The sequence below is a fragment of the Camarhynchus parvulus genome, chromosome 2 (genome assembly GCF_901933205.1).
Source record: "Camarhynchus parvulus chromosome 2, STF_HiC, whole genome shotgun sequence".
Classification (NCBI taxonomy): Eukaryota; Metazoa; Chordata; class Aves; order Passeriformes; family Thraupidae; genus Camarhynchus; species Camarhynchus parvulus.
In genome coordinates this window covers 25,967,036-25,994,579 of record NC_044572.1, presented here as the reverse complement: position 1 = coordinate 25,994,579, position 27,544 = coordinate 25,967,036, and the positions used below count along the sequence as shown (strand labels likewise).

Genomic DNA, 27,544 nt, shown 5'->3' with positions numbered 1-27,544 from the left:
GGGGTTTTTAAGGGAGGGGACCACTGCTAACACTTCTAGGGAAACAAAAGCCCAGCCCACAAGACAAATAGGATCTGGGATCCACATGTCTGTGGGACTTGTTCTCATGCATGGAAACCCTGCTCCTCCACAGCTTCCCTTACTCTCGCTTCCCATCTAGGATCTGGAAGCTTTTGTAGTACTCACATGGATACCAGAGACTGTTTGTTTGGCTCAGGTAGGAGGCTGGGCACCACTCTGGGAACACCATCAAACCAACCCCTTCAGCTCCTCCCTGCCCTGCAAGGGGAGCTGGGGACAGCCCCCAGGGCCAGGCCACTCCAGGCCAGCCGTGGTACTATCGAGCTCACAACTGTAGCTTCAGAGCATGGGCTGCACCTCCATAACCACCACACTGCCAGGGTGTTATACAGCCTACAGCCCAGCACCTAACCCATCAGTGCTAACATTTCATCTGCTCTGTCTCTGTGTGCACAGGCCTACAGAACCCTCCTGTGTTTTCTGCCACCCCTGCACTTTCCATGGTTTTGGTGGGGCTTTTTCTCTGTTATTTTTACACCACTAGTAATATTTCAACCAAAGGCCCAGCAAGCTGTGTGGGTGACTAGAAAACCAAATGGAAAAAGTCAGTCTTGAAGTTTTTCCTGCATGTTTCCAGAAAAGAAAAAATAAGTCCCTATATGAAAAGTTAAAGAGTTCTGTGTACTTATTAATATCCCCTTCTGTTTGGGTCTGAGGAAGAAACCAGAAGACAATGTCGTTATGAAAAAAAGAATAAAATCAAATGTGAGAAGTTACAACAGCTATTTAAAACTATGTGAAAGACAAGGCAGTCCCTCACAGCCAGGCAGCACTTAACTCTCCTGACCCAAAGCAGAGCCTCTGCCATATGCATGTGCTACCTGTGTGTGTGCATCTGCTTGCTCTGCATTTCAACAGAGCCACCTTCTAAATAATTACTTGGTTTTGCAGATTCATCTCCCTGAAATTTGTGTGGAAGACATTCTGTTGGGTTTAAATGTTGTTTTTTTAAAAAACATTGAAGTAGCTTGCAGATTCCTACTAAACTAGTAAAAATGGGGAAAATTTTTTGCTTTTTTAAAATCAGAGGCTTTCACAATCTGTTACAATTTACTTTGCAATTTAAATTGCTCTTACAATATTTTACTATATCCCAAGTACAGCTGGAACCATATCCTCACATGACACCAGCAATAAAAAGGCAATTCCAAGAAAATTTATCTTCTAAAGAGCGTCTCCTGAATACAGCACTGCTCCACCATTTGGGGAACACCAGGATGAAGCAGAACCAGGCAGTTTGGGGGCTTAAATACTTACCTGTAGTGCAGAAGGGTGCACCAGGGATCACTACAAGCTCATATCCTTTCAACTACAGCTTAATAAACTGAAAAGATATCAAGAATCTAAAAAGCCAAAGTGACTTTCTCAATACAGAGAAGTAAACTGTTAAAAAATAAAACAAATATGTAGAACACACAAGCCTGATTGTATTTTTAATAAACACAGATATTGATCCAGATAGCAAGGACAAAACACAAACTAAGATCAACCTCTAAAGACCTTCATCAACAATATCACTGACTGCTAGGAGAGGTGGGAATCCTTATAGTGCAGAGGATCTACTCAGAAATCAAAAATAAAAGTCAGAAAATATCTATTCACTTAATACTAAATTTTGTACTTGTTCAAGAATGCTTTGACATTCTCTTCCACTGAAGTAGCATCCCCCTTGAGACAAGCACTACATGGATGCTTTCAGCCCCTGGTAAACTGAGTCAAGACACAACCTGCAAAGGATACATACACAGTATACAGAGGGCAGACTATTTGTGAATCCCATTTTACCTGCAGTATTAGATTACAAATATTGTATGGTGCTCCTTGCACAGTACTGAAGTCAGACAGTGTTACATTTATGGGCTATTTAGAGGCAAATTTAAAAAAGAAAAAGCTTTACAAAAATAATACAACATAAGCAGTTACTAGAATATTACCACAAGGTAGTCTTCTTCAAACCCTGGAAACTGTGGCTTGCTATATTGTTGGAATCCACATTATATGAAGAATAATTTTGAGTTTGTAACAACAAATCTTTGTAGTCAAGTAAAAGCTTTTAAAAAACAAACAGAAGCATCCCAGAATTGTTGTATTCAAACAGAAATTCTGCTTTTCTAAGTTTAGCTTATGTATGAACACCTCATATCTCACTTAAATGCTGTCATTTAGATCACAAATAAGATGGGGGAGTGTAGTACCCACAATCTGTCACATTTCATGGAAATTGTTTTCTCATCTTATTTACAATTTCCACAAAACAAGCTTATCAATGAAAGCCTTCATTTGAAGCTGCAAGTGTACTTCTGAAGTGTTAAACATATGAAAAAAACAATATTAAAGCCAGAATGTAATTCAGAATTGTATTAGAAGAAAATTTTCTGAATCACAAAACCACAGTTGCTGCACTTCAAGTCAGAGAGAGGGTGAGAGTACCTCCACAGTAAGAGATGTCAGGCACTACCTGTCAAACTGGTAACATTTCAGAGCATCACAGAAGTGATGCACTGAACTTCATAAAGAAGGATTAGTCCTGCAAGGCCACACTAAGAAACTAAGATTTTAGGGGGAGATCCTTGAAAACACTAGATAATGCATGTTGCACCTACAAGACATGGATCCCTTGTTTTTAAGAAGTTAAGGTTTGTAGCCCATTTCAGCTGACACATGGGATAGGACATGCTCAGAGTGCCACATCTGTTTGCTCTCTTCAGTCTTCATGTAAATCACAATTACCATAGCTCTAATTCACCCAGCCTTGTGGAGATCAGCAAGGTAACCCTGACTTTCTTTCCCATCCATGCCAGGGACATACAGCTACACCCTTTCCACTTAGATCAGAATGACTGCATAGCATACCAACCTACCTAAACCTAAAATAATACTGTATTACCTTAAGTGTCTCATATTTATTGCCAGCCCTTCACTCATAACTACTACATCCAGCCTGCATTCTGGAATATATACATATGTCTATGCTTTACAGGGGAAGCAACATGTTTTTGAAGAACTTCCACATTCAAAAGAAACCCAATGGCAGCACTAGAAGATAAAAACTGATGTGTTTTCAGGTATTTCTAAAGCATTCAAAGGCCATCTAGAAACTTTACAAAGAGAAATTGCCTAGTTAGAAGTCAATTTGACTGCAGATGATCACTCTTAAACATCAGACAGGTTAAGTCAGAATGACAAATTCACAGCTCTATGACATATCTTATTCCCTGTCCTTTTTGCCAATATACATCATTAAAATACCCCAAAGAAATCAATTATAACTAATACACCAGTAAAAAAGCTTCATGGAATTGAGCCTCTTTGTTTATGTCTATTAATATCACAGAAAAAAAAATCTACCCAGAAGAAAAAAAAAGTGTCTAATGACAGCTAGCTATATTAAAGCCTTGATCTACCCATAAGAAAAACATATTTTAGCCTAGAAACTCTGCATTATTCTCTAGGTTAGAGAGAAATAAAAATTCTGAAAGGCATTTTGCAAACTTTCTTCAGTTTCATTTGTTCCATACCTAATTGCCATATACAATGAGAAAAACTGGATTCCAATATTGCTGGATATGCCTAAGTCATCAACAAGTCAGAAATCACTGGATAATAAAATGCCACTAGGCTATTTATTCATTTCTTTGTATTATTCAGATTGAGAAAGACTCCATGACAAACTTTAACTGACAATACTTTTGTTATGACATCAACATCATGTTTCTTTTTAATCTCTCTTTTTTTAATTTTATAAATATCTTTTAAATTACATATCTACTGCCAAATAATTATATTTATTAACTCTGACAATTATCCAAATGTTTCTGAAGATTCCAAGGTTAGACACAGCCACTTCAACATTGAGTTGTTCTTTACACTATGAAGGGGGAAATACTTAAATGATGAAGCATAAAGAAGTGGTGTACAAAATTGTTCCATCAGTGCTCCCAAAAGAGACAGAAAAATGGGGAAAGAAATTACACTGAGTTTTAAATGGTCTTAATGAAAAGTTCAGATTTTACAAAAGGAGAGGAAAGTAGGACAATGGAGGAACTCAGGAAGGGGATCACAAAGTATATCAACACAAGTAACTTCTTATAATAAGAAGTTTACCTGCATTTCTGAAATACTTATAGCACTACTAAATACAATTGCATACTTCTGGTTATCCAAAATGTGCTGCTCCTTAATGATCAGCCAGTTGCATGCATATGCACATATACACACACGAATGTACACACAGAATTCTGAGAAATACTGAATTGTACAAATACCACAATGCAGTGTTACAGCGCATTTTTCCAAAAGCAAACAACCACTTCTCTTCTGTACTTTCAGTCAAAACACTTGGGGCAAGTGAGAGTGACAAAAAATATGAACTGTAGTTCCTATTCTCCAAGATATGACAAACTAAACCAAGCAGAATTCTGATCCCTCCCTTCTATTATTATGAAGAAACATTTTGTTCATGAGTATTATACAAGTTGAAAGAATTTAAGTGGAAACAAGGACTTGGAATAAAGCCCATTAAAGGCTCATCTGATCACCATGAAGACCAGAAACTCTCTCTTCTTTAAAAAACAAGAATTCTAAGAAACTTGGAGCAGCCATAATCACCACCTTAACAAAACCAAACAAAATTTGTATTTTAGGTTAACATTTAATTAGGAACAAAATACACCCTTGAAAGATAAGTAATTATTCCACCTACAATGTAGTTATACTGAGAGCATTGTTCTTGAATTTAGAAATAAAACAAGAGATAACTTATTCTCCAATGAAACATGCTCATACAGAAAAATGGCTTATTGATTTTCATTAACTTCTTTTTATTTAACTTAATTTGCTATGCATGCATCCTATCAACAACTTGGAACTCATCCTCAGTTCTTGAAATTAGATATACTTCAAACTATACAGAGCTCAAACAACAAAACCCCAGACGCACACCAAAACATAAGATGGTTTATCATCATCTACAAGCCTCCCTAGTAAGCATTTTATTTGGGGGGAAAAAAAAAAATCCACCCAAAAAAAACCCCAAAAAAAAAAAAAAAAAAAAAAAAAAAAAAAAAAAAAGCCCTCCAGCTGGAAATCACTGTGCATATTAATATGCTGTTCCATTTTACATATTCATAGTCCCAAGTAGTGACTCAACTTAAGCACTGATAAATGGTTGAGTCTGGCACAATTTGAATAAAAAGACAGCTAATAGAATTCTATGCTGGAAAATATCCACAAATGCAAACCTTGAGATCTCCCTGCTCCTACCCCTTTGAAATAATACTTCATTTTGTAATGACAACAGTATGCTTTTCCTCTCTTTTATAACTGATTATGCTGAAAAGGTAAAATTTCATTTTTAGTTTCTGAATGAGGCAAAGGGAGGCAGTCAAATGTTCACATAACCTGAACACTTACTTGAGCTCACCAGGAAAGCAATTTTACTGCCAAATACTTGGAGCTGAAATATTTATAGAACAGTTTGTTTATCTTTTCTGTAACTAGTGAAAATGTTTGTTTCTGAATGTTTAAATATTCTAAATTTTCTACTCATAAGGGTATTTGTAAAGATTGATATGGATATGCATTTTAAGAGAGGGCCTGAGAAATACAGTAACTACAAAGCTTTCAAAACAGAAAGACTTTAAAGTCATAGTATTGTGAAAAGAAGGCATCTTGAAAATAAATCCAGAATTAAGGGCTTTTTAAGTAGATCTTTTGTGACAGTAAATATGACTGCTGTTTTTTGGCTAAAACTTACTGTCTCGTTTCAAAATAAGCAGGACATGAAGACAGCCTTTTCCAAAGGGTCCACATTACAGTTTCTAAAAATTTTCTTGGAACATTTTAATCATCAGTTTCTCAAATTAATTAAGTAAGATTTCTGAAACATACAGACCCGTTTTTTTCTTTTCTAAGCATTCTGTACTTATCTTTACCCCATCAAAGGGCTTCCTGTGCCACATAACACCATATTTTAGAGATGAAGAAACTTCTGTATACATTCTAACTTGTCCTGAGAAACTCAGTATTACACAAAAGGTTAGAATCATAGAATCTATTTCAAGACCCATGATAACTATGGATCAGAATCGTGGCACAAGAGATAAACAACTGATTTAACAACCAAACCTACACGACCTGTTAGATTAAAACTAGAACTAAAGAGAGCTAGTTTCTTCTAGTTTCCAATTTAGTTTGGAAGATGAACTCGGATGGCTTATTCCAAACATCAAAAGCCCTGCTGGAAAAAAGAATGCAGCTCCTTTGATAATAATTGGGATGGGGTGGCTAGCATTATGTATTTTTCATCTGTCTGACAGTGATCATCTTTGCAGGCAACAAAGTCCAGCACAAGGAGGAAGCAGGTAAGAAAGAACATTCACCTTTCTAGTCAAAGAGCACTGGAGCAGTAGAATGTCCCAGCAACCTACCTGCCAGAGGGTCCTATTAAGGACAGAGCCCTGAAGAGAATCCAAGGATATCACAAGACGATCAGGCCATGAATAAACTCAGTGGCCATCCCTCAGTCCCACACACACAGACAAACACACAGGTTTTCAGACTGACAGATTTATTACCATGATTTAGTAAAATCTTTCAGTTTGTCAGCCACTGCTACATGGATGCTTTTTCTTAAATAACACTCAGCACAATTTTGCATATAGCAGCTTCAAAATAAACCAGATACAAGGCTGAGATTGATATCTGCTTATTTAGCCTCAATAGATCTGCCCACATTGAGAAAATTATTTTTAACAACTGTTTTCTAAAACGACAAAAACATTATCCTCACATACGATGTTACTGCATTGGCAAATATTAAAAAAAGACTACTGCAACTTACTTTAGGATTTCATATTTCTAATAAAATTAAGCGAATCCACATTTCTTCAGAATTAAATTGAGTAGACATCAATTATATGAAACATCTCTGTTGTCTTGTTTTACTGCTTTTACCTGAGTAGATTTATCTTTCATACATGAAGGGTAGTGTACATGGGGATCACGTGGCCACTGTCCTGTGAGGTAAGGTCCTGTTATTGTGTCCAAAGAAGAAGTTCGCCTTATGGTACCAGAAGTTCTGATTTGCTGGGATTTTGGCCTGTCCACTGTAGAAAACCAGAACAAAATCAACAAAAAAGTCAGGCTAAATTTGATGTGAAATGTTAAAAGCTAGCTATGACACACAATGGCAAGAACACATCAGAAACCTTTGTCTAAATGCCAAGCTGAAAAGAATGCCATCACATCAAAGCAAATACATCAGACAAAAAAGGAAAACAAACAGAAAAGGGAAAATGTAACAGTTACAAAAACCCCAATGCTTAAGGTGTTCATATCTGCAAAGAACTGGGCTACGTATGCTATGTATTTTCATCAGCAAAAAACATCAAGCAAATTTAAATACAGTGATGATGCAACTCAGGAAAGCCAGACATGCAGAAATAGAAAATACAGCATAGCACTTTTTAAGCCAGCTTGCTTAGCTTTCTACATACTAAAATACAAATAACGAGAAAAATTGTGGTTGTTAAGAGGATGCATACCCGATTTATCCTCTTTTCCATATTATTTCATAATTTAAATCAAATCCATATTATTTACAAGCTCCCACTGCAGGCCTTAGCAAGCTGAGAGTGTGATTCCATCTTTCCCTCTGACAGAGTGCTGGTCAGAGCAGCTGCCTTGTTTGTTTTTTCACTCATCATTGTGCCTGCAGTCCTCGACTCCTCCCTGTACTTTTCTCGCCATACACCCAGATCATGGAACACTTTTTCTTACATTTCACTTGGAGAGCAAAGTGCAGGGTGATTGACGAGATTGATGTGGGAAAGAACAGAATTTTATGGCATGCCCTCTGGATTATCTTTGTCTGCTTTGTCCTTAGGCAAAATTACTTCATATACTCGTTTTCTAGACTTCATATTAGCCAACCTAAGCCCTACATGGCAGCTACTGTCTGTTCTGCTCACCCCTACTAAAAGAAGTTCACAAGTGAGATAACTTCCAAGTTAATCACGTGCCATACACTAATCTGACCCACCAAAAGCCTACTGACTGCTCAGAACGTGAGAGCAGACCTGCTGGCACACTTCTGAGTCCAAACATGGCCACTGGCCTTCACAAGTATTTTCTATTTGTGTATCACCTAGGACTGATGGATCTCCAAAGGCAGAGTCCATCATCAATGTGATATACAGCATTCAGCACAATTACGGCATAGCTTGCACTAATACAGTATGGTTATAGTATGATAGATGAAGACACTGTTAAACCAGACCGTTTTAAACAAATATATAGACTTGCTGAAACACTGCATTAGCTACTCATTTTAGGTGAAGGGTTCTAAATAATGCTGTGAATTGGACATGATGTAATGTATCATGTTGACTTTTATACAGTAATTATTCTGACTGCCTTAGCTATAAATCAAATCTCTACCATCTCTAAAAGATCTATCCTTATAGGATTCCAATTGTGACAAATCTGCATTTTAAGAAAGATCCTTGAACTATTAAAAGTAAAGAAATCTGAAATTCAAAACAGAGATGACGAACTTCAAAAATTAAAGTAGTGTTTACATTTGTGCTGAAACACAAGTGTACCTAATAGGTAAAAAGCTACAAAGAATTCTTCCAACCTTCCCTGTCATGCTATGGCACTATGCTACTCTCTCAGCCCAAGTTTTGAAAGTTTCTCAAAAAACACCTTTTAAAACAAGTCAGAAACAACGCACAAGATAATGCTTGAAGATGAGGAAGTAAAGACTAAACTCAAGAAAACACAAGCCCAAAAGACACAACAAAATATATACAACCAGACAATTAGCTAAGGTTTGTAACTTGTTCTACACCCAGAGGAAAGGCAACAGAAATCCCAACATTAATAACTAAAATAATGCCATTAAAACTGAAGAGAAATCAACACCACCAAAAATTACTTGTTTTGTTTTTCCATGGGCATCTTGGAAGTGGACTGAAAGACATTGTCAAGCCTTAAAGATGAGAGAAGAAAAAGTTCAAGATGTGTTTTCCAAAGTCCCTACTATTCCTCAGTGTTTCTCTGAATTAAGCAAATAAACCACTTCTCAACTGCATAAACCAATTCAAGTTAATGCTAAGTGAATGTCACCCCTATTCCACTGCTGTGGTCTTGAGATGGATTTAATGCCATCCCTATTCCACCATTGTCTGCTCTCCCTCCATCTCCTTTGAGGTGGCATGCACAGACAGATGTGTGAATCCACCTGGCAAAATAATTCACTGAGTTAAACATAATGAAAACTGAAGTGCACCCCCTAAAGTCATAAACACAGGGTCTTCCCCATTACAGCAGAGCTGGCACAACATAATGGGCAGAAACCACCAGGAGAGCTAGAAGAGCAGCAGCCCTGTGGACTGTTCGATAACAGTTTTTGTTCCTCACCTCTTACTATGTACCATTAGAACATAAAAAATAAAGGAGAAGGGATCTATAAGCATGGCATTTAAAGGAACTTTTGCAAATTAGCATTTGACAAAGTGTCTTGTAGAGTAATGTACTCAAACATCATAGGATGCCCGGGAGAGCATCACTCTACTGGACCCCAACACTGGCAGATCAGATCAGCTTAAGTAGTTTTCTAAATATTAGAACTGCTCTCAGGGTTTATTTCTTAATCTTGCTTTTATCACCTCATCATATGTCTGGCTTCCCACTACTCTAGGAAGCTACTACATAACACTTCCCAAATTTTCATTATCAATGGAATGCTGATGCTACTATAATGAATACCCTTCTCCAGCCCAAATCACTGTCTCTGGTTGGAAACTTCATGCTCCAGTTTTCTCAGAGAATCAAAATAGCTGAAGTGCTTCAACAGCTCCTGAAGATAGCCAACAGACTTCAGCATTCAGAAAGGCTTCAACAATATTAAGAAATCTCTAAAATTACAGACTGATTTTATCCAAGTTTCAGACTAAAACTCATCTGACAACATCCCAAGGGTATGAATGGATTTTACCGCGGCAGTAAGTCAAAGGATTCTGTTGTTTTAGTGACAAGTGAGACATCTCATATGAAACTCAGCCCTACCTCCAGAATAAGCAAACAAGATCACAGCACTTAAGCAGTGTAACATTACCTGAGGAAGTTATCTAGAAATAAGAAAAGCAAAACATATGCTTGCAGCAAGGCAAAATACCTCATGACCACTGCAATTAGCTTGGTTGATTAGAGCATGATGATGATAATAATGCCCAGAGTGTAGGTTTGATCCCTGCACGGCCGTTCTCTTAGGAGTGGCACTCTATGATCTTTGTGAGTCCCAACTCAGAATATTCTGTGGTTCTATGTGTTACTTAAAGTATGCCACAAGTTTTAATGGCATGTATTTAGGAAAAATTGCTACACTATTCTAGTTAGGAATGTTCCACAAAGTGACACAATGGTCCACCTGAATACTACAGCTGGCAAAATTCGGTGTGATCCTACCTCCCAGCAGGAATCAACTAAAATAACCTGCATGAAATCATGATTCTGCATGCTGCATTGAGAGCAAAGAGAATTCTAGTTATACTACCTAGACTGACTGAAAAAAGGTTTCTATTTCTCTGACAGCAAAATGTAATTCAGTAAGAGCCTAACACGACAGCTCTTTTGTAAAGGACAGGGGGCTCAAATAAAACCATCTGCTGCAGCTCTAAAATGAAGAGCTTGCATTCCCATCTAGGATAGAGGCAGCTAACCTGCCCATAATCTGAAAGTCACGTTCACAGTCCATTTTTAGCTTAAATAGCTTTGTGCCACATGTGCAAGGAGGAAAATCACCTGCAACAGAACAGCAAGACTGACAGCTAGCATTGGTAGCAGTAAAAAAACTGGTTCAGCTCAAGCCACCAGAACTCATCTGTCAACATATTTTCTTCCCATGTTTCTTCCAACAGTTAGCAAATCCAGTTCAAATTTGGCCAGAACTTTTCCACTCGTGTACTCGCATACAACTGATTTTAAAGGACTAAAATTATCCTGAGAATCTCAGATAACACAGACTCCTCTCAAACTGAGTGAAAAACATGAAATAAAAATAAAATTCATTCTTCTCCAAAACCAGAAGTATTGTCATCTCACTTTTGATGTCAGCTAATTGTGACACTATCCTGCCAAAAGGTTAGACAATATTCTTGCAGTAATTTCTTAATTTCTTTTCTCGAAACTTCTTTAACTTAAACTATTAACCTGAGACCATGAAATATCAGTAATTAATTCCCCAATAATTTTCATGAGATGTTGTTTCTCTTCAGTTTAGTTGCTAGCACCCTGCACAACCTTCAGGTCACAAGCTACTCACGAAATGAGTCCCAAGCTTAGGATTCATCCATTCCTGAAGAATTTCAGATTTTATCTAGGAAATAAATACTAACTTCAAAAGAATTTTCTCCAAAAATACTCTTGGGAAGACTCACTATGATGGATATCCCAGTCTGCTTAAGACTCTTTTCAAGAGCCACAAAGTCAGAGTTCAAATATTCTGGCCCAAAGGATATTCAGAGACTGTGTATACCACCATAAATTAGTATCAGATATTTCTAGGACATTGCTATCAGATCTGACAAGAAGTCCCTGTGTGAGTGCTTCTCAAATAATGAATTATGTGAGAATGCAGTCTAGGAAATCAAAAACTAGAAATGGAAAGCTGAATATTGAGGAATGGTGACCAACAGTGAATGATGCCTGGCATCACTTAAGTCACATTTCCCAGAGCAGCTACTGATGACTGTCCTACACCTAATTAAAAGTCCCCTCCTGCTACACCTTGTAAAAGCATGAAAAAGGGATACCTTTGCTCTTGCTTACTTTGGACAGTGATTCCCTGAGTACCATAAAAGCAGACTTCTGGATTCAAGAGGATTCTGTTTCTGAAGAGTCTGGTCAAGGGAAGTTTTTTTTGTTTTTCTGCTTGCTTTTTAAGCACGTATATAGTGACACTGATATCTGAATGTGTATCTGATTGGTCTCTCCTGCTCTGATTATGTAGGTAGATGGTCAAACTGGTGTGTGTTTAATTTGCAGAACTTGTCTCTATGACTTTGCCAGGAAAAAGACTGAATAATGGGGATTTAGAGGCCACTCTAAAAAAATATTTCAATCTTCATTCTCAAGAAGGCTTTTCTCTTGTAATTGGAGCCAAAATCTCTCATGAAAAAGATTAACAAGGGATTTGGGGTCCCCTGAAGTTCTACTCCAGAGAAGTAAAGAGATCTATTGGCTCAAAAGACATTTCCCAGTTGCCAGGGACTGACGGACTTGTTTCGGCCCAAATCTGCTAAATGGCTGCACGACTGCATTAACTGTTCAGAAAGGTGAAGAGCAACAAAGAGCATGCTGTTTGCCATGTACTGCTCATACAAAATAACAAAAAATATTATTTTAAATATGATCTTTAAAAAACCCACAACACCCTTTTTTATGTAACTGAAAAGAAAAAACATGAAATTACTGCACTCTTCCTTCACAATTTCAAATTAAATAGCCTAATCTCTTTAATAGCTTAAAACAAAACAAAACACTAGCATTTTCAAACATTTAAAAGGCAAATTGCTACCAAAACAATAATTCTAAGGGAATATAAGAAGAGAGTCTTTTCAAGTTACCTTCCGATACATCTCTGAAGTACTTTACACTTCAACTCTTTAAAACCTGTTTTCATTATGTGCAGCACACTGGTTTTGGTTCAGTTGTATCAACTTCAGAAATTATCCCCAGTTTCGATCTTTAAAAATCACAAGAGAGAATGACTAAAAATGAAGAGGGCTGACATTCTGAAGTTACTACCCAAAAGAGACAGACAAAATCCACTTTAACTTCCTCTCATCATGCTAACTGAAGGGAAAAATAAAGGCAGCAAAGAGCAGCATCATAATCTAACCAAGGCTCCAACAACCAAAACCGAACAAGCACAAAGCAGGCTACTTCTTGAGAGTGAAGATTTTTTCAGAGATCCAGGTCCATGAATCATATGCTTCCTACATCCAGAATTCTTCAGGGAGGAAAAAAAAAGCAAACAAGAGGGGAGCCATCTTCCACACAGATCATTTTACAGTCTGGTAGCCAGGGCCAATTTGGTTTTGTACCTGACAAAGCTTATGAGAATTCAGACTGAACTGCAAGAAACACAAGTCTATCAAGACAGGAGATCACCTGTACTGGGAAAACAACATGAGACAAAACCAGCTTGTTCCTTCAAAGGAAAATTGTACACGCACACTGACCCACAGTATGGGATTTAGGAATCAACTACACTGAGTTATCTTTTTCAGGTATCACTAAGTCATCTGAAAAGGGAAGAGATCTTCTGGTTAGTCACCGAATCCAACCCATAGGTTAAGGCATTTCCTTCCATAATGGAGGTTTCATGCAAGACTCTCAAGGACACCTAGCCACAGGATGGCACAGTGGCAGGGCTAGTATGGACACCAGGGGAAGTAGAACACACAGATGAATTTTTAGGCATAATTCACTGGACCTGCAGTTGACTGAAAGCCCTGGTTGCCTATGCATGTATGTTGAAGCAAGGTCTCTGCCTCATGTCCCTTATTCCCCCCAGCCAGAGGTACAGGTAAAATGTGACTATGAATGTATTTCAGAAGTCAGATTTTGTCCACAGCAAAACTCCCCTGTTTAAAATCAACATTATCCTTAGAGATCAAACATAGAAAGAAGGCTCTAATCTCTGTAAGAAAAGTAAACAAGCCATATGGCAGAAAGTTTCAGCCTGCTAAAGCTAAACTATTCTTCTAACAAGGATTACTGTTGGCATGCATAGGACCTGTAGGATTTCACGGCACAAAAGCCTGCTTTGTTCAACAGATGTAACCTACACACTTGGACTCCTCTAACAGAATGACATGTAGGTAAAAGCACTAATTCCAAACCTTCAGATTTTTATGCATTTCACGTTTTTAGAATATATTTTTCTTTGTACGATTATTACTTCAAATTTAAATACTACACAAATACCTAAACTTAGTATGATTCAATAAAGTGTTTGTACTATAAAGTTAAGACAAATTTGATTGGAGCTCAGCAGCTAAGTACTTGGGAAAAAGCACACTGAAACAACCATCCATTAACTGCTGGACACTTAAGCAGATACAGAGAATTTCCTTCCTTTTAGTTCATTAATTTAGATCTGCTGAATCATCTATTCTGTGCATCCAATATTGAGAACCAAACTGGGAACCAAGAACAGCACTAAAGCTTGGGGTTCTTGGGGTCAATATAAACACATGCAGTTGATTCAGTAACTGAAGAACAGTTTTTTCAAATATATTTGATGACTCTGAAGGGATTTTTTTGTTGTTGTTGTTATAAAGACAATACTTAAAATTTAACAAGATGTAGAAAGTGAGGGTTTTGTAAACCTTTAATTCTTCTTTCCATCAAAATGCAGCTGGACATAATAATGAATAAAATTAATCAGAAGGCACAACTCACCATTTCCATAATCAAAATTCACAAAGAACTGTAATCAATGCACAGAGGCTATACAATGCCATCATAATGATCACCAATTATTAGAGATAGAAAGCATTCTCCTAGCTAGAGCAAATTATACTAAACAACAATAACATATTTTTCTGGGAAAAAAATTTGAAAATAGAAATGTAAAACCAGATTAAAACTGATTGCCTAAATGAGAGTGCTCAACTTTGATGATTAAATAAATTATCTTTTCATTATCAGTTAAGACACAGAAACAAAGACTAGAAACAACTTCCTAAATCTGGAGCCCACTTCGCAGCTATCACTGACAAAACACAAAATCACTTCAAAACAGAGTACAGTCAGTCTTACAGCAGCTATTTGTCATCACAACTCCTGTTGGGAAAAAAACCAGGAACTTTTCTTTTCCTGATGGTTTCAGGCCTTCTTACAGTTTAATAGATAAATATTTACACTGTCAATCCAATCCACCCGCTCATTCCCTTCCTTGCTCACCTGGATTCTGACAAAGCAACTGTATTTTTATTCAGATTTTTTTAGAATCACACAGTTCAACTCCTAACCTGTGAGTCCTTCTCTGAGTCAACTCCACTTTGACTTTACCTTTCTTGAACTGCAGAGCATGAAAAGAGTGTGCAATACACCATTTAACGCCTCAGCAGCCCCTGTGTGGCCAAGTGCTCTTCATATAAGACCAGACTTGTGCCCAGAAGTCTTTCAGTTACTTTATGCTGGCAGTTCAGAGATCTCACCATCACCCAACTCCACCCTCCAAAATTTCCAAATGAGATGCTCCTCCTCCGAGGAAAAGATACTCTGATCAAGTACAACCCCACATACATTAACTTCTACTTTTTACTTTTAAATCTAATTTTTTAAACTTATTACTTCAATTCCCACGGCTCTTAAACTCTTCTTGCATGATCTTCTTGTGTACTAATTAAACCACTCAATATTCATCAATGGTTTCATCACCCTAATTTCAAAATTTGCCTACACAGATAAGATCTACTTCCCGTCTAGGAGATCAGTTTTCTTATCACAATGACCAGGTTAGCATGACAACACTTGGAAAGCTCATTTTGCACTTTAACATTTCTCCCTGGTTTCCACCATCCCTTACAATTTCTTCTGAAGTTCCACCAGTAGTTCTCCATACTTTAGAACTGGACACAACATTTTTAAAACATCAGCATTGCTATACTCAGGAAGTATCTATTCTCTAATGATGTCACTTCTACTAACAAGACTGCCTCAGAAATGTGAAGGTAAATGTCAATTTCTGAATAGGCTTTTCTAGAATCCTGCAATGGAGATCTCTGAATTGACTTTGCTGAAATATGCAATCTGTATTTACCACAATCTTGGTAATTCCTAATTCCAAATTATCCTTATCCCTTACAATTCAGGGTTTTTTTATCTTTCTGGGTTAAAAATCACTATTCTTATGGAAAGTGATTTCTTAGACTTTTTTCTGGTGAGTGCAAAGCACTGAATAAATATCTGTGCTATTTCCTCTAAGACTGTAGCTACTATTACTTGGAGCTGACTTTGAAACCATACATTCTAGCAGATCAGTCTCAGATCTTTTTTTCTTCGTACCAAATGGTTACAAGTTTTTCCTCATTTTTCAATCTGCGTGTTTCTATTATCTCTCTTAAAGCACACAAAGTCCAAGCCTGTTCATGTTTTAACAATCCTCAGCTAAGGTTCACCTTTTGATTGGTAACATGACATTCTTTCCTCAGTTCTTCCTGCTGTTTCTTGCAGGTGCTCTGCTTATTCCTAGCAGCCTTTTCGAGGTAAGTGTCCACGCAATCAGATCATATCCTTGAACTTTTCTGATGTCTGAAAGACTCCAATAGTATTAATATTTTTCATTAAACAGTTTCTCTATTACTCAAGGCAGAGCAACCCTGTTTAGGCAAATTTTCAAACGACTTCCTTCAGAAATCCAAAACTTTACTCCAGATGCATGAGTTTTAAACAAACCTCTATGTAGGATTTTCTTCTTCTGCTGTATATGCATGCAAATTTACATGACTAAACGAAGGCTAGATCTAACATTTCTTTCATGTACAGTGTCAGCACACCCATTTCTTCTGCTTCTCCAAAATTTTAAGTTGTTACAATTGGTAATTCCTATCATCAATGTGGCCACTCTAATTTTCTACTATAAATCTTGCAGTCAAAAGATCTCCCTGTATGATTCAACTTCATATTAAAGGCTATACACACCACTAAAGAAAAATCATGCCCCTCCAATCATCTGAATAGCCTAGTTCATTCTTTGGAAGAAATACAGGTAGATCGATACAACAGATTTACAACATATTTTAAATAATATATGGACTGCACACTTTGCTAAACAACTTGTTTTGAAAGAATGAGCCTCTCCCTCTACAGCAATACCAAAGTTTATTTGGATCTTCCACACGGACAATATCCTACACTGAGTATGTGTCTGCAGTCAGTTCCTTGTATGGATGTTCCTCAAATACACATTACTTTTAAACATACATGACTTAATCACATTTGTGCCCATGAGAAATTTTTCTCTTCCAAATTAGGCCTTTTCCTTGCTCCCTTTGGAAAGAACAGAAAGTATTTCAAATGTATTCTATGGTTTCTTTGTGTGTGAAGAAAACATTGCAAAGATAATTATTCCAGGCAGGTTATCAGGTATAACAAAGGAGCCACTGAAGGTGAAATAGCAGAGGAATCAGAGTATGAGAGAAAGGAAGTGTGGTACTCCACTGTCAATTGCCACAATTAAGCAAACACAGCTATCAGTTAAGAATGAAGATTTTAAGACCTTGGACAGAAATTTACTTCTGTGAAGACAGCTTCTCCTTTAACCTGGCAGCTTCCCAGCTACTGTGTAAACCTAAGTCTCATTCTGCATTCTTCAGCAGTTAGCTGGTATTTTTAGAGTCACACTGGTCAAAGTCTGTTCCGGGACACAGCGTAAATCTGGGTTTAACTTTCAGCGAGCAGCTCAACTCTTTATTGCTTTGAAAAGCAGAAAGTTAAGATACCACATATAACAAAGACTTAGAATAATATATGTTGAACATGGAGGTGTAACACCTAGCTCACGGAGTCAAAGCCGCAAAGCCACTTGGCTTTCATAATGTACTTTCCAGGGCTCCAGATTCCAGAAAGACTGACTAGCTGACACTCAGCACTGAACTGGTCTCCATGTGTGAGCACTGGACTCACCAAACCTTTCCAGAGCACAGACAGCACCACTAAGGCACCTACTACAGCCACCACCATCTTCTAGTCCTACTGGGCTAGGGAGCACTGCCATGGCATGCAGAAGGAGTGGTACTGGGATCACGTTTAATATCTACAGAAATTCACAGCTCTTGTAGAGCTGGCTTCTCTATGCTGTCTCTCTGTAGCCTGAGTTATGGGAACACAGCACAAAATTTTCAAGGTTTATGCAGCAACATTTCCGATCCAGCATGGATACAGCACTTCATCTAAGAAAAGCAACTGCACTGTTGTCCCTGAGAGCTACATGTTCACAAACCTGCGACTGTATATTTGCACTTAGGCAATCTGCTCCCTGATAGCCAACTTCTGACTTCATGGCATAATTTGAAGTGGGTTTGTATTTACAGACTACAATTAATTGAATTAGCAAGTAATTGAACACTGAGTAACAAATCTCATTTCCTGGTAAGAACACGTTATTTCCAAATGATAGTTTGGTCTCCAAATGCTGACAAATATCAAACAATTATTACAGTTTACAGTTCTGATTTTTTTTTTCTTTTTGTACTGCAGCCTAAGCACCTATATTAAAATATTTGGGTTTTCTTTCCTAACTATGAAGAACTTTTAAAACATGTAACAGACACCCAGCTAATCCAGCTAGCCAACCTTTACTAATTTTTTCTGGAGAACTCCAGAATAGGCATTGCACATCAAAACACCTGAGATTAAAAGGCACATAATAAAACAATACCCACATTGCCATACATTTAATCAGTTCACAACTGAGTAACTACTGTTACACAAAACATTTATAAAAGACAGATTTATACTTATTATATAACATTAAAATTAATTTAGCTACAGAAATTCATTTCAAATTCAAGTATGAATGTCAGTCATCTTGCAATGACCTGACAATCAGAAATAAGTATTAATTCCTGAAGTTCAGAAATGTGTTTACAACACTGCTTGATGCCTGGTGCTAAGGGCATAGGAAAGGAGGCTGAGGCCTTCTCCAAACAGGTGACTAGCATCGTTCAAGGAATGAGATACTTAAATTACTATTCTTTTTTAGGCTATATTTCAGCAGATTGAGAAGAAAATATTCTAGAGAGTATATTAGATTATTCAAACACCATGACAGAACTACTACCTATTGCTCTTGTGAGCAAAATACAAGACACTTTCTTACAAGACACTTTCTTCCTAAAGAGGAAATGATGCGTAGTTTTGGTAAAACTAGTTTCAAGTTGTGCAAAATAAACAGCATGGGAGAACCAATGCTGTTATTCACTCATGTGAGAACAACATCCATTGCAAACAGCTACTCCTCAATTTAACACCAGCAACAGTGAAAGTCAAGTCCTATAAACACCAACATCAGTGGCATCATTTATCACTGGGGCATATGCAACACTAAATAAGGAAGCTTAACCATACAGTACTTTGCATTAAGGTTTCAAAACTCAAGCTCGTAACATTTCATGACCTCCTGGAAAGTACATACAATCTGCAAAGCAACAATATCTAATATGGAAAGCTAATTAAGAGATCTACTACTACAAAAAATTAAAACTTCCCATCACAACCATCTTTACTGACCTAAAACAAACTGTTTAGGTTAATCCCCCATTTACAAGTTTTTTATGCAGAAAACTGTTATAGCTTGAGTGCAGACACTCACACCTTCTGGGTGCTTTTTCTCCCTGTCAGAGAAAAGTAACCTAACAGGGTGAATAGTTTGGCAGGAATCAGCAGCAGCAGCAGCTAGGAAGTGCATATACCAAAGGAGAAAGGAGGAGAGGTGAAATGAACACACCCAGGGCACAGATGGTATTGTAGGGCCTGAGACAGCAGGCTGAGTGAGGGCACTCCTCAACACAGCCACACCTGGGCTGCCTGTGCTTCCTTCCAAGACAGACTTCCAGAAGCTACACTCCTTCCTCTGTCCTACTAACACTGTGGAGACATTGTGGGAGCAGAGTTACCACCAGCAATCCAAGGGGGCCATGTGACAGAACAGCTCTGGTCCTAAGCCCAGACTCACAAAGCTGGGAGAGCAGGGAAGAGTTCTTGAGAGTGCAGGTTTTTCAGTTTCAGCCGCAGATAAAGGCTTCCATGGACACCATCTCAGCCTCAGGAAGGTAAGAACCAGAGAGGCCGACTCGCCATTCCAAAGGATCACCATTACACACTGGGTCACGATACTCTGTGTGCTATCCATACTGCACAAGTCTCTGATCCCTTTCTGCACCTCAGCATTTCACCTCCAACTCAAAACTAGCTGTATGGTAGGGATGAGCTTCAGAGTCATATCAGATGGAAAAAAATTAAAGCATAACTGAAAGACTATCTAATTTTGGGGAAGTGAATATACATTCAAAATTGTTATGAATTGTCAGAATTTGATTATTAAGCACAAACACCCATTTTCCTTCACTGTGATCTCCAGTGCTCTACATTTTGCAATTACCCAAACCTTAAAAATGGTGATACAAAGGAAAAGGTCATAATCTCAGGCTGACAAGTTGCTGTGATGTATTCCAACGATGAGATGTAAACAATATTTTACTTGCCTAAAATGCCTTAAGCCATTGTTTAAGCACTACAAAAGGAGGCAGCACTGAAAGACTAACATAAACATCCATTTAAATACTAACACTAAAGCAAGATGATGATCATTGACAGTTAAATACTTGAGCACAATTTTCCAGTTATGTATGTTTAATACAGGGTCATTTTTTTAATCAATAAAAGATACTTATTAAAAAATGCTAGTTGATGTTTAAACTCTACTATTTTAACAACTTCCCAAGAACATATGTGAAATCCATGAAGAACTACCTATTTTGTCAAGTGCTGGCAGCACTGTTCTCTACTGAAGTAACTGCCAACTGATTTAAACAGGAGCTTTCATTTTTCACTGCAGGTTAAAAAAAACATTATCTTCTTCAGATGAAGATAATTAATCAATGGGTAAAGTCACATTTAAAATGTATTGTAGATATTCACTTGTACTGAAACACAGAGGACCATATACTCTATTTCCAATACATTTTGCATAGTTTCGACTACTGCTTTCAAGTCTAGACTTAACTGAAACTTCAGAATTACTGCATCAGTTATTTTTATGGTTTTTTTCATAATGATATAGAGTAGTAGCACAAAACCCATTTTAAAAATAACTGGCTTTCCACTGTGAATTTTTGCAATATAGCAGTCTAGACTTGGTGAACACTGACTTTTTGTAAGATTCTAAGATACATTCCACTGACCTACCCTCCCTGCATTTTAAAATACATTTTAAGAACCTCCATTCACCCCACCACCATGGGAAAGAAAACAACAAAACACAGAAACCATGAATTTCAGAAACCAAACTTCAGTATTTGCCACTATTTTACTATGCACAGATGTTGGCAAGTAACTTCAGTTTGGCCATATGTAACACACAAATACTTGCTTATATCCAAAGAATAAGAATTAAAGGTGAAGTAGTGATTTAAAACAGGTCTAATCATACACTTTTTAAGTTAGTTTTTTTTTTCCATGAAACAGGGAGGTTCTGTCTTCAAAGCTAATGCCTTGCTACGGCACTATTCAAGATCAACAGAGAAAATACCTTCCCATTTTTTCTTCCTACAGTTTAACACCTGAAAGAAGCTCAGTAATTTGTTTTATAAAGCATTATTTATGACAGACATTTAATACACCATTCTCATTTACAGTCATGTTAAGACATGTAGCTAAAAAGGCTCTGAGTTCAGGACAACTGGATCAAATTTAGCCAGGGTCTTTTATGTCATCATATTATATTCCAATGAAAGCTATTTCGGGAAGCGAGAGGGACAAAGCTGGAGCAAAACTGTTTTGGCCATACAATTATGGGAATACTGCATTATTCAGCGACCAGGAAATAGGAAGCGTCACAAAAATTACTTCCTTACCTACATTTGCTAGAAATAAAGGCAAGATCTTCTTGGTCTCTGGTATAAATGCTTATGATGCCAAAATATTGGATGGTTTGAATCCAGGATATTAAAATAGTTCTACCTTTTGAAGTACAAATTTTGGATGTTGTTTTAATATTGATATCCCTTACAAGTCTAGAGATCAACAATATTGTTTGTTTTACTCCACTCCTAATTCCACTAGCCTAAAACCAGATATATATATACTTCTTACACTGAACTGGGTTATGCAGTTGTTTTGCATCCTTTGTAATTCCTTTCTCTCACTCATGTTGGCAAATCTTCAGGAGTTATTTTGGGAAGTAAAAGACACTGGGAACCTTTAACAGCCAAACTGGTCACAGTATTTTTCATATGTCCTTAAAACGAACGTTTATCTTTAATATTTGGAAATGGAATTGCAAAAAAGTTTGTTCTATAAAATGTGTAAATGAAAGTTAGAAAAATATGAGGCATAATATTACAGTACCACTAGAGAGAGTTAAAACTAAAATCAAAGCATTTGGTGAGAGCAGTGTTGATTTTGAATCATAGAAGTAATTTACACCCTACCTGTATACAAAATATTAATGTATCATGAAAAAAGGAAACTAAACAGGAAATCCACTCTCATATTTATACAAGCTACTTTACATAACAGCAGACACTGTTGATTTTATCCAGGTAAGGCAAGGAGGAAAACAAGTTGCTTTTTTCTTTAAAAGATGTGTCCACAGGCAAAGAGCAAATTTTATTTGACATGTACAAGGGTTTGGCTTTTTGGACTATTACCAGAATATCCTTTGTCATAAACCACACAGCTTCAGATTCTGTTGACATTACTTTTATGCACTCAGAGATCTAACAGATATATTCCCTCTAAGAAAACCACGTGTTGTTACATTCAACCAGACACTTTTTCCACGGCCAGCTCTCCAAAACATGAACACACACTACAAAAAATATCTACTAGTAAGGAATAAACACATTTCAAGAAGAGGAAAGGTGTAGACTTGCACATTGCAGATTTATCCTATGATATCAGGTTTTCCCCTCTTATTCCCTCTTTTTTAAACACCTTAAAAATATATGTCTAACATTCATGATTTCTCACCCATTCAGCAACAGTACTAACCAAATACTGCTACTGGCATTGATGGCTTCCTAACAACTAAAAGTCCTCAAATTTGCTTGAAAGAAAATATCATATTATTGAAAGTTTCAGTCCTAAAAACACAGGGTGTTGCTACAGAATAAAAACCTTGACAGTATAGTAGAAAGAAGGGGTAGAAAACATGATGGTGGGAGAAAAAACAGACCCTGCTGCTTTCATTCATGTAGTAGTGATGTCAGTGCCTGCAGTGGTAGTTGCTCTGACCTGTAGAGGCTCAAAGCTGGAGTGTTTGCACAGAAATCTCCTTCATAAAGGAACCTCTAGCAAATCACTAAAATATCCACACAAAATGGCTTAGCAGGATAGCCAGTTCAAGGCATCTATACTGAAAAAGGCTAAAAGTAGGCGAGGAAGGGACAGGTGTCTTAAGAGAATAACATCTATCCATGAGAATCATAAGCAGTTTCCAGAACAAGCATATTTGTGAAACAATCCAAGTCAGACTGCAGAGCCAAAGACAAACACATCTCCTGCACTGGTGAGAAAAACAACAGGATTAAACCTAGAGCCTAAGCTCACATTTTACAGCAGTGGGAAATGGCTTTGAAAAACTGACAAAAAAACTTTTAATCAAGCCACTTCCCCAAGACTTGCATACTGATAACAACTATAAAGAGCTGGAGTAGCACTGTTTAACAAGCCACAGCAAAATGGTCCATGTCTGAATATGGAACATTTAATTTTTTTTTTCAAGTCCTCCATTATTACTGCAGTAGTCCTCCAGCTCAGTAATCAAATTTCTATATACTATTATCACCACACAGACTACAAACATGTTTTTAGTGTCCACACGTCATTTACTAAAATGCTGAGAACAAGCAGAGAAACAAAGACAAAATACTGTCCCATGGCATGGAACTATATTCCAAATTGTGTAAAAACACCTCTAGCTTTGGGGGGGTGGAGGGGCAAACGAAGGGGAGGTTTGGTAACCTTTTTTCATTTGCAAGACTGAAGAAATAGAGTATCTCATTACTCTCGCCTGCTAGAAAATGGTGCCTGTATTTCAGTAAAATAAAGCTGTTGACGTGTGCAATTGTGGTCATTATTAGGGCGATCACGTTGTTTTCATTCATTCATTCAGGATTTGCTAAAGGATGTCAGCTTCTGCAGCAGCAGCTGGCTTGACCTGGAGGAGGGGGAATGAATTCTTTGCAGTGCATACAGATTACAGGGTGCATTTCTCGACGGACCGTTTATGATTTTATACACAGCACTCATTAAACCAAATCAAGCTCTGTGACGCAGTTCACCAGGAGGCAAGCTCAAACAAGTCTAATGACAGAAAAGTCATTCAGTACTAATTTATAGTCTGATTTATTAAGGCTAAAATAGCCCACAGATGAAGAAGACTGAAACCACTTTCTAAAATTAAAATCTCCCCTCCAACAAAAAATATCATACACATTAATGAAGTACTTCACAGCTTTTCAGTATTTTTGTGGCTTGCAGGTAACTGCCCGTATTCCTTACTCTCCAATACACCTTAAGCGTAGGCTTTATACACTGCACCACTACAATGTTTTCCTCTGGGTTCCCATAATTAAATAATTTACTGCTCATCATCAGCATTATCACTACTCATACACCCAGATCCTTTGGTTTTTCCTAGTTTCCCATCAGCATTTTCCAAAGGTTTAGGAGGCAAAAGGGAAATCGACATTTAGTGCTCCATACAGTCAGAAAAATATGATCTTTAAAATTTTAAATAGGGCTTGAATGAATCAAAACCACAGAAGCTCAAGTTCCATTTTCAAGCACGCAAAACCCTCTGCAGAAATAGACTCTTTTTGAAAAATACATTACAAAGTATCTCTGACCAGATTATAACACAATCAATTAGGTCATCTGCATAAGCAGATGCATAGGGCAAATTAACTCAATTTGTAACTGGCAGTGACATTTTGCTCATTTGTAAAATGCTGCCCCACTGTAGGACAATTCTGATGACAGATCTGCCCAAGTTACAAATACTACAGACAGCAAGGGTTTACTATACATAAAAACTGAAGAGGAAAGAAGGTAAGATTCCACTGCTACAACACACGCTGGCATCCAACACAGACCACAATTTGCCACAGAAATCACACACAGTTAAAACTTATGGAAGGGACAGAAAAAGCAAGTGGTATCGAACCACAGAATGCATTCCCAGAAAGGGATGATGTGTGATACCTGATAGCTACAGCAGGACAACATAAAAAGTGAATTTAGTCCAATTCATTCAACTGCTCAAGTGATGGGGGAAGGCACAAGGGAGTGGGGGAGGTAAAATGGCCACTGCCACTTTAACACATTCAGTAATTTAACAGACAATCTGACAGGGGTTAAGTTGGACTTGCTGGGAATCAATTTTACATTTTAAACTTTACAGGCCTATTTTGGCTACACGGGGGTTGGTTTGTAGTGGATTTTGTCTGGTTGAGGTTTTTTTACAGTCCCAAGGATTCAGTACTAAGTATCACAAAGGACAGAGTTGTTTTTAAGCACCTCAATATGGGAATTTTCTTGTTTTGGAGCCTGTGCTTGGAAACATCACATCTTTTAACCTATGATCTTACAAAAATGCAAGTCTTTTAGGAAACCGAGCTCGGCAGAAAGGAAGAGCATTTGAGGCTTGGTTTTAACACACAGTGTTAAAACCCCACTTCAGAACTGGGTTGTGACACCCCAGATATAAATCTACCTCATTATCACCCCTACTAGATAGTTACAGCTGGAGACAGAGAAGCGGGTTAATTTTAGGCTCGTTTCCCTGTTGCACAGCTCCGCTGCCAGAGCCTGAGGCCAAGGGTAGAAGCGACAGCAGCAGCTCCATCGGAGCCCCCGCTGCTCCTCCGCCCGGGGAGGGGAGGGGAGGGGAGCGGAGCGGAGCCGCCGCCGGCCCCGGGCTCGCCCCCGTGCCGCTCCTCCCAAGGCCGGCGCGGGGGTGTTTTTCCTAGGCAGGATTCTCACCTTGCCCGAGACGAGGATGACATTTCAGGCGTCGCCTGCCCCCATCGCGGGGCAGGGCGGCGGGACGAAGCGCTTTCCCCCCCGCTTCCTGGCAAAGCAAAACCGGGCACGACACCTGCCTCAGGGGCGGGGGATTTAAGGCTCGCCCTCGCCCCCCGACCCGCTCCCTGAGGCTCCGGCGAGGCTCCTCCCGTCGGGCCGGGAGTCCCCCGGTGTCCCACCCCCGCCGGCCCGGGGGGAAGGCAGGGCGCAGCCCAGCAGCGGAAAGCAGAGCCCGGGGTGCCCGGAGCCTGGGCGGCCCCGGCCCGGCCAGCACCCCCGCGGGGCAGGGAAGCGAGACCGCCTTTCTCCCGGTGCTTTACCTCTGTACACCGGGGAACTGGGGCTCCGTCTCTCAGGTGAGCTGCTCCTCCTGCTGCCGCCGCTCTCCGACGACCGCCGCTGCCTGCCCTTCACCCTGCCCGACTCCCCTCCGCCGCCCGCCGCCAGCGGCGGCGTCGCGCTGGGCGGCGGCGGGGGGCTGCCTCCGCCGCGACCCCCGCCGCCCCCCGGGCCCGTGTTGCTGCCCACTGAGGCGGATGGGGAGCGGGTCGGGCTGTGCTGGTTGCCCCGCAGGAGCTGGTACGGGACGGTCGCTCGGATAGGCTGGAGCAGCCGGCTGGTCCCCGCCGAGCCTACCCCGGCGCCGTTACCGGGGCCCCCGGCCGTGCCGGCCGTAGGGGACCCGGCGGCGCCGCGCCTCATCCTCTGCGGCGGGGGCTGGTGGTGGGACGGGGGGGTTTGCGAGGAGCTGGACGAGGACATAGCGGGGATGCGCAAGACCCCCGCGGGTCACTCGCTCCGGTGGCTGCGGAGGACCCGAGCTCGGCCCCCAGCGCCCCGCATGCACCGGCAGCGGGGAGAGGAGGAGAAGGGGAGGGAAGGAGGGAGGGGGCGGGGCGGGACAAGCGCTGCACGGCCCTGGGGAGTCTCCGCGCCGCCTGCCCAGCTGCCCCCGGCGCTTCCTATCGGCGACGGCGGCTGCTGCTTCCACGCCAGGCTCTGGCCATCGCTGCCCGCCCCAGCGTCGAGAGCACCGGGGGCGCTGCCGAGCCCAACGGCCGCTCACATCGTACAGCGCTGCCGGCTCAGGGCGGTCGGCGGCTGAGCACGACGAGGGGACACGCAGCCGGAGCGGGAAGGATGGGGAGGGGGGGAGGCGCTCGCAGCCAGCTCTTGCTCCTGCCCCCGCCGGTGCCCAGGAGCCTCTATCAGCACCATCCGCTCCGCACGCCGCCCGCCCTCCGAATGGCACCGCGCAGCCCCAGCGCCCGGCCGCGACGGGCAGGGGCGGTGGGCGCGTGAGCCCATTGGGCGCCACCGCGGCACCAGCGCGGGCCACATTGGCCAGGGACCCTGTCGCTCGTCACTGTCAGCCAATGGGAGCGAGCGGCGCGGCGGGGGTGTGGCGGGCGGCGGGGAGGTGGGCCGAGGGAAGTGGGATGTGGCGGCGGCGGCAGGGGCGGGCTCGGGGTTGGGCTCGCTGGGATGCCGAGCCCGTCGGGGGAGCGGTGGGAGAGCGGTCCCGGTAGGCGCTGGGTGGGGTGCCGGGATGTGATTCTGAGTTCAAAGCGGACTTTACGGGGTGCCTACTTAACACTGACTCAGGAGAGGCAGTGCTCTGGACCAAGTCTTGCGC

The 27,544-nt window shown here is 40.0% G+C and overlaps 1 protein-coding gene across 3 annotated transcripts in view; it reads right to left on the bottom strand.

The window, feature by feature from the left end:
- GLCCI1 (glucocorticoid induced 1) overlaps nt 1–27,177 on the bottom strand; it is a 53,121-nt gene extending 25,944 nt beyond the window's left edge. For all 3 annotated transcript variants that reach the window (XR_004060546.1, XM_030944168.1, XM_030944169.1), the window contains exons 1-2: nt 26,229–27,177; nt 7,036–7,187 (exon numbers count right to left, since the gene is read on the bottom strand). Coding sequence is in view for 2 of the 3 variants with exons in the window: in XM_030944168.1 (XP_030800028.1) it covers nt 7,036–7,187; nt 26,229–26,670 (594 nt within the window). In the remaining variant the exon portion in view is untranslated. The remainder of the gene's footprint in view (nt 1–7,035; nt 7,188–26,228) is intronic.
- Nucleotides 27,178–27,544: the final 367 nt, after the last annotated feature.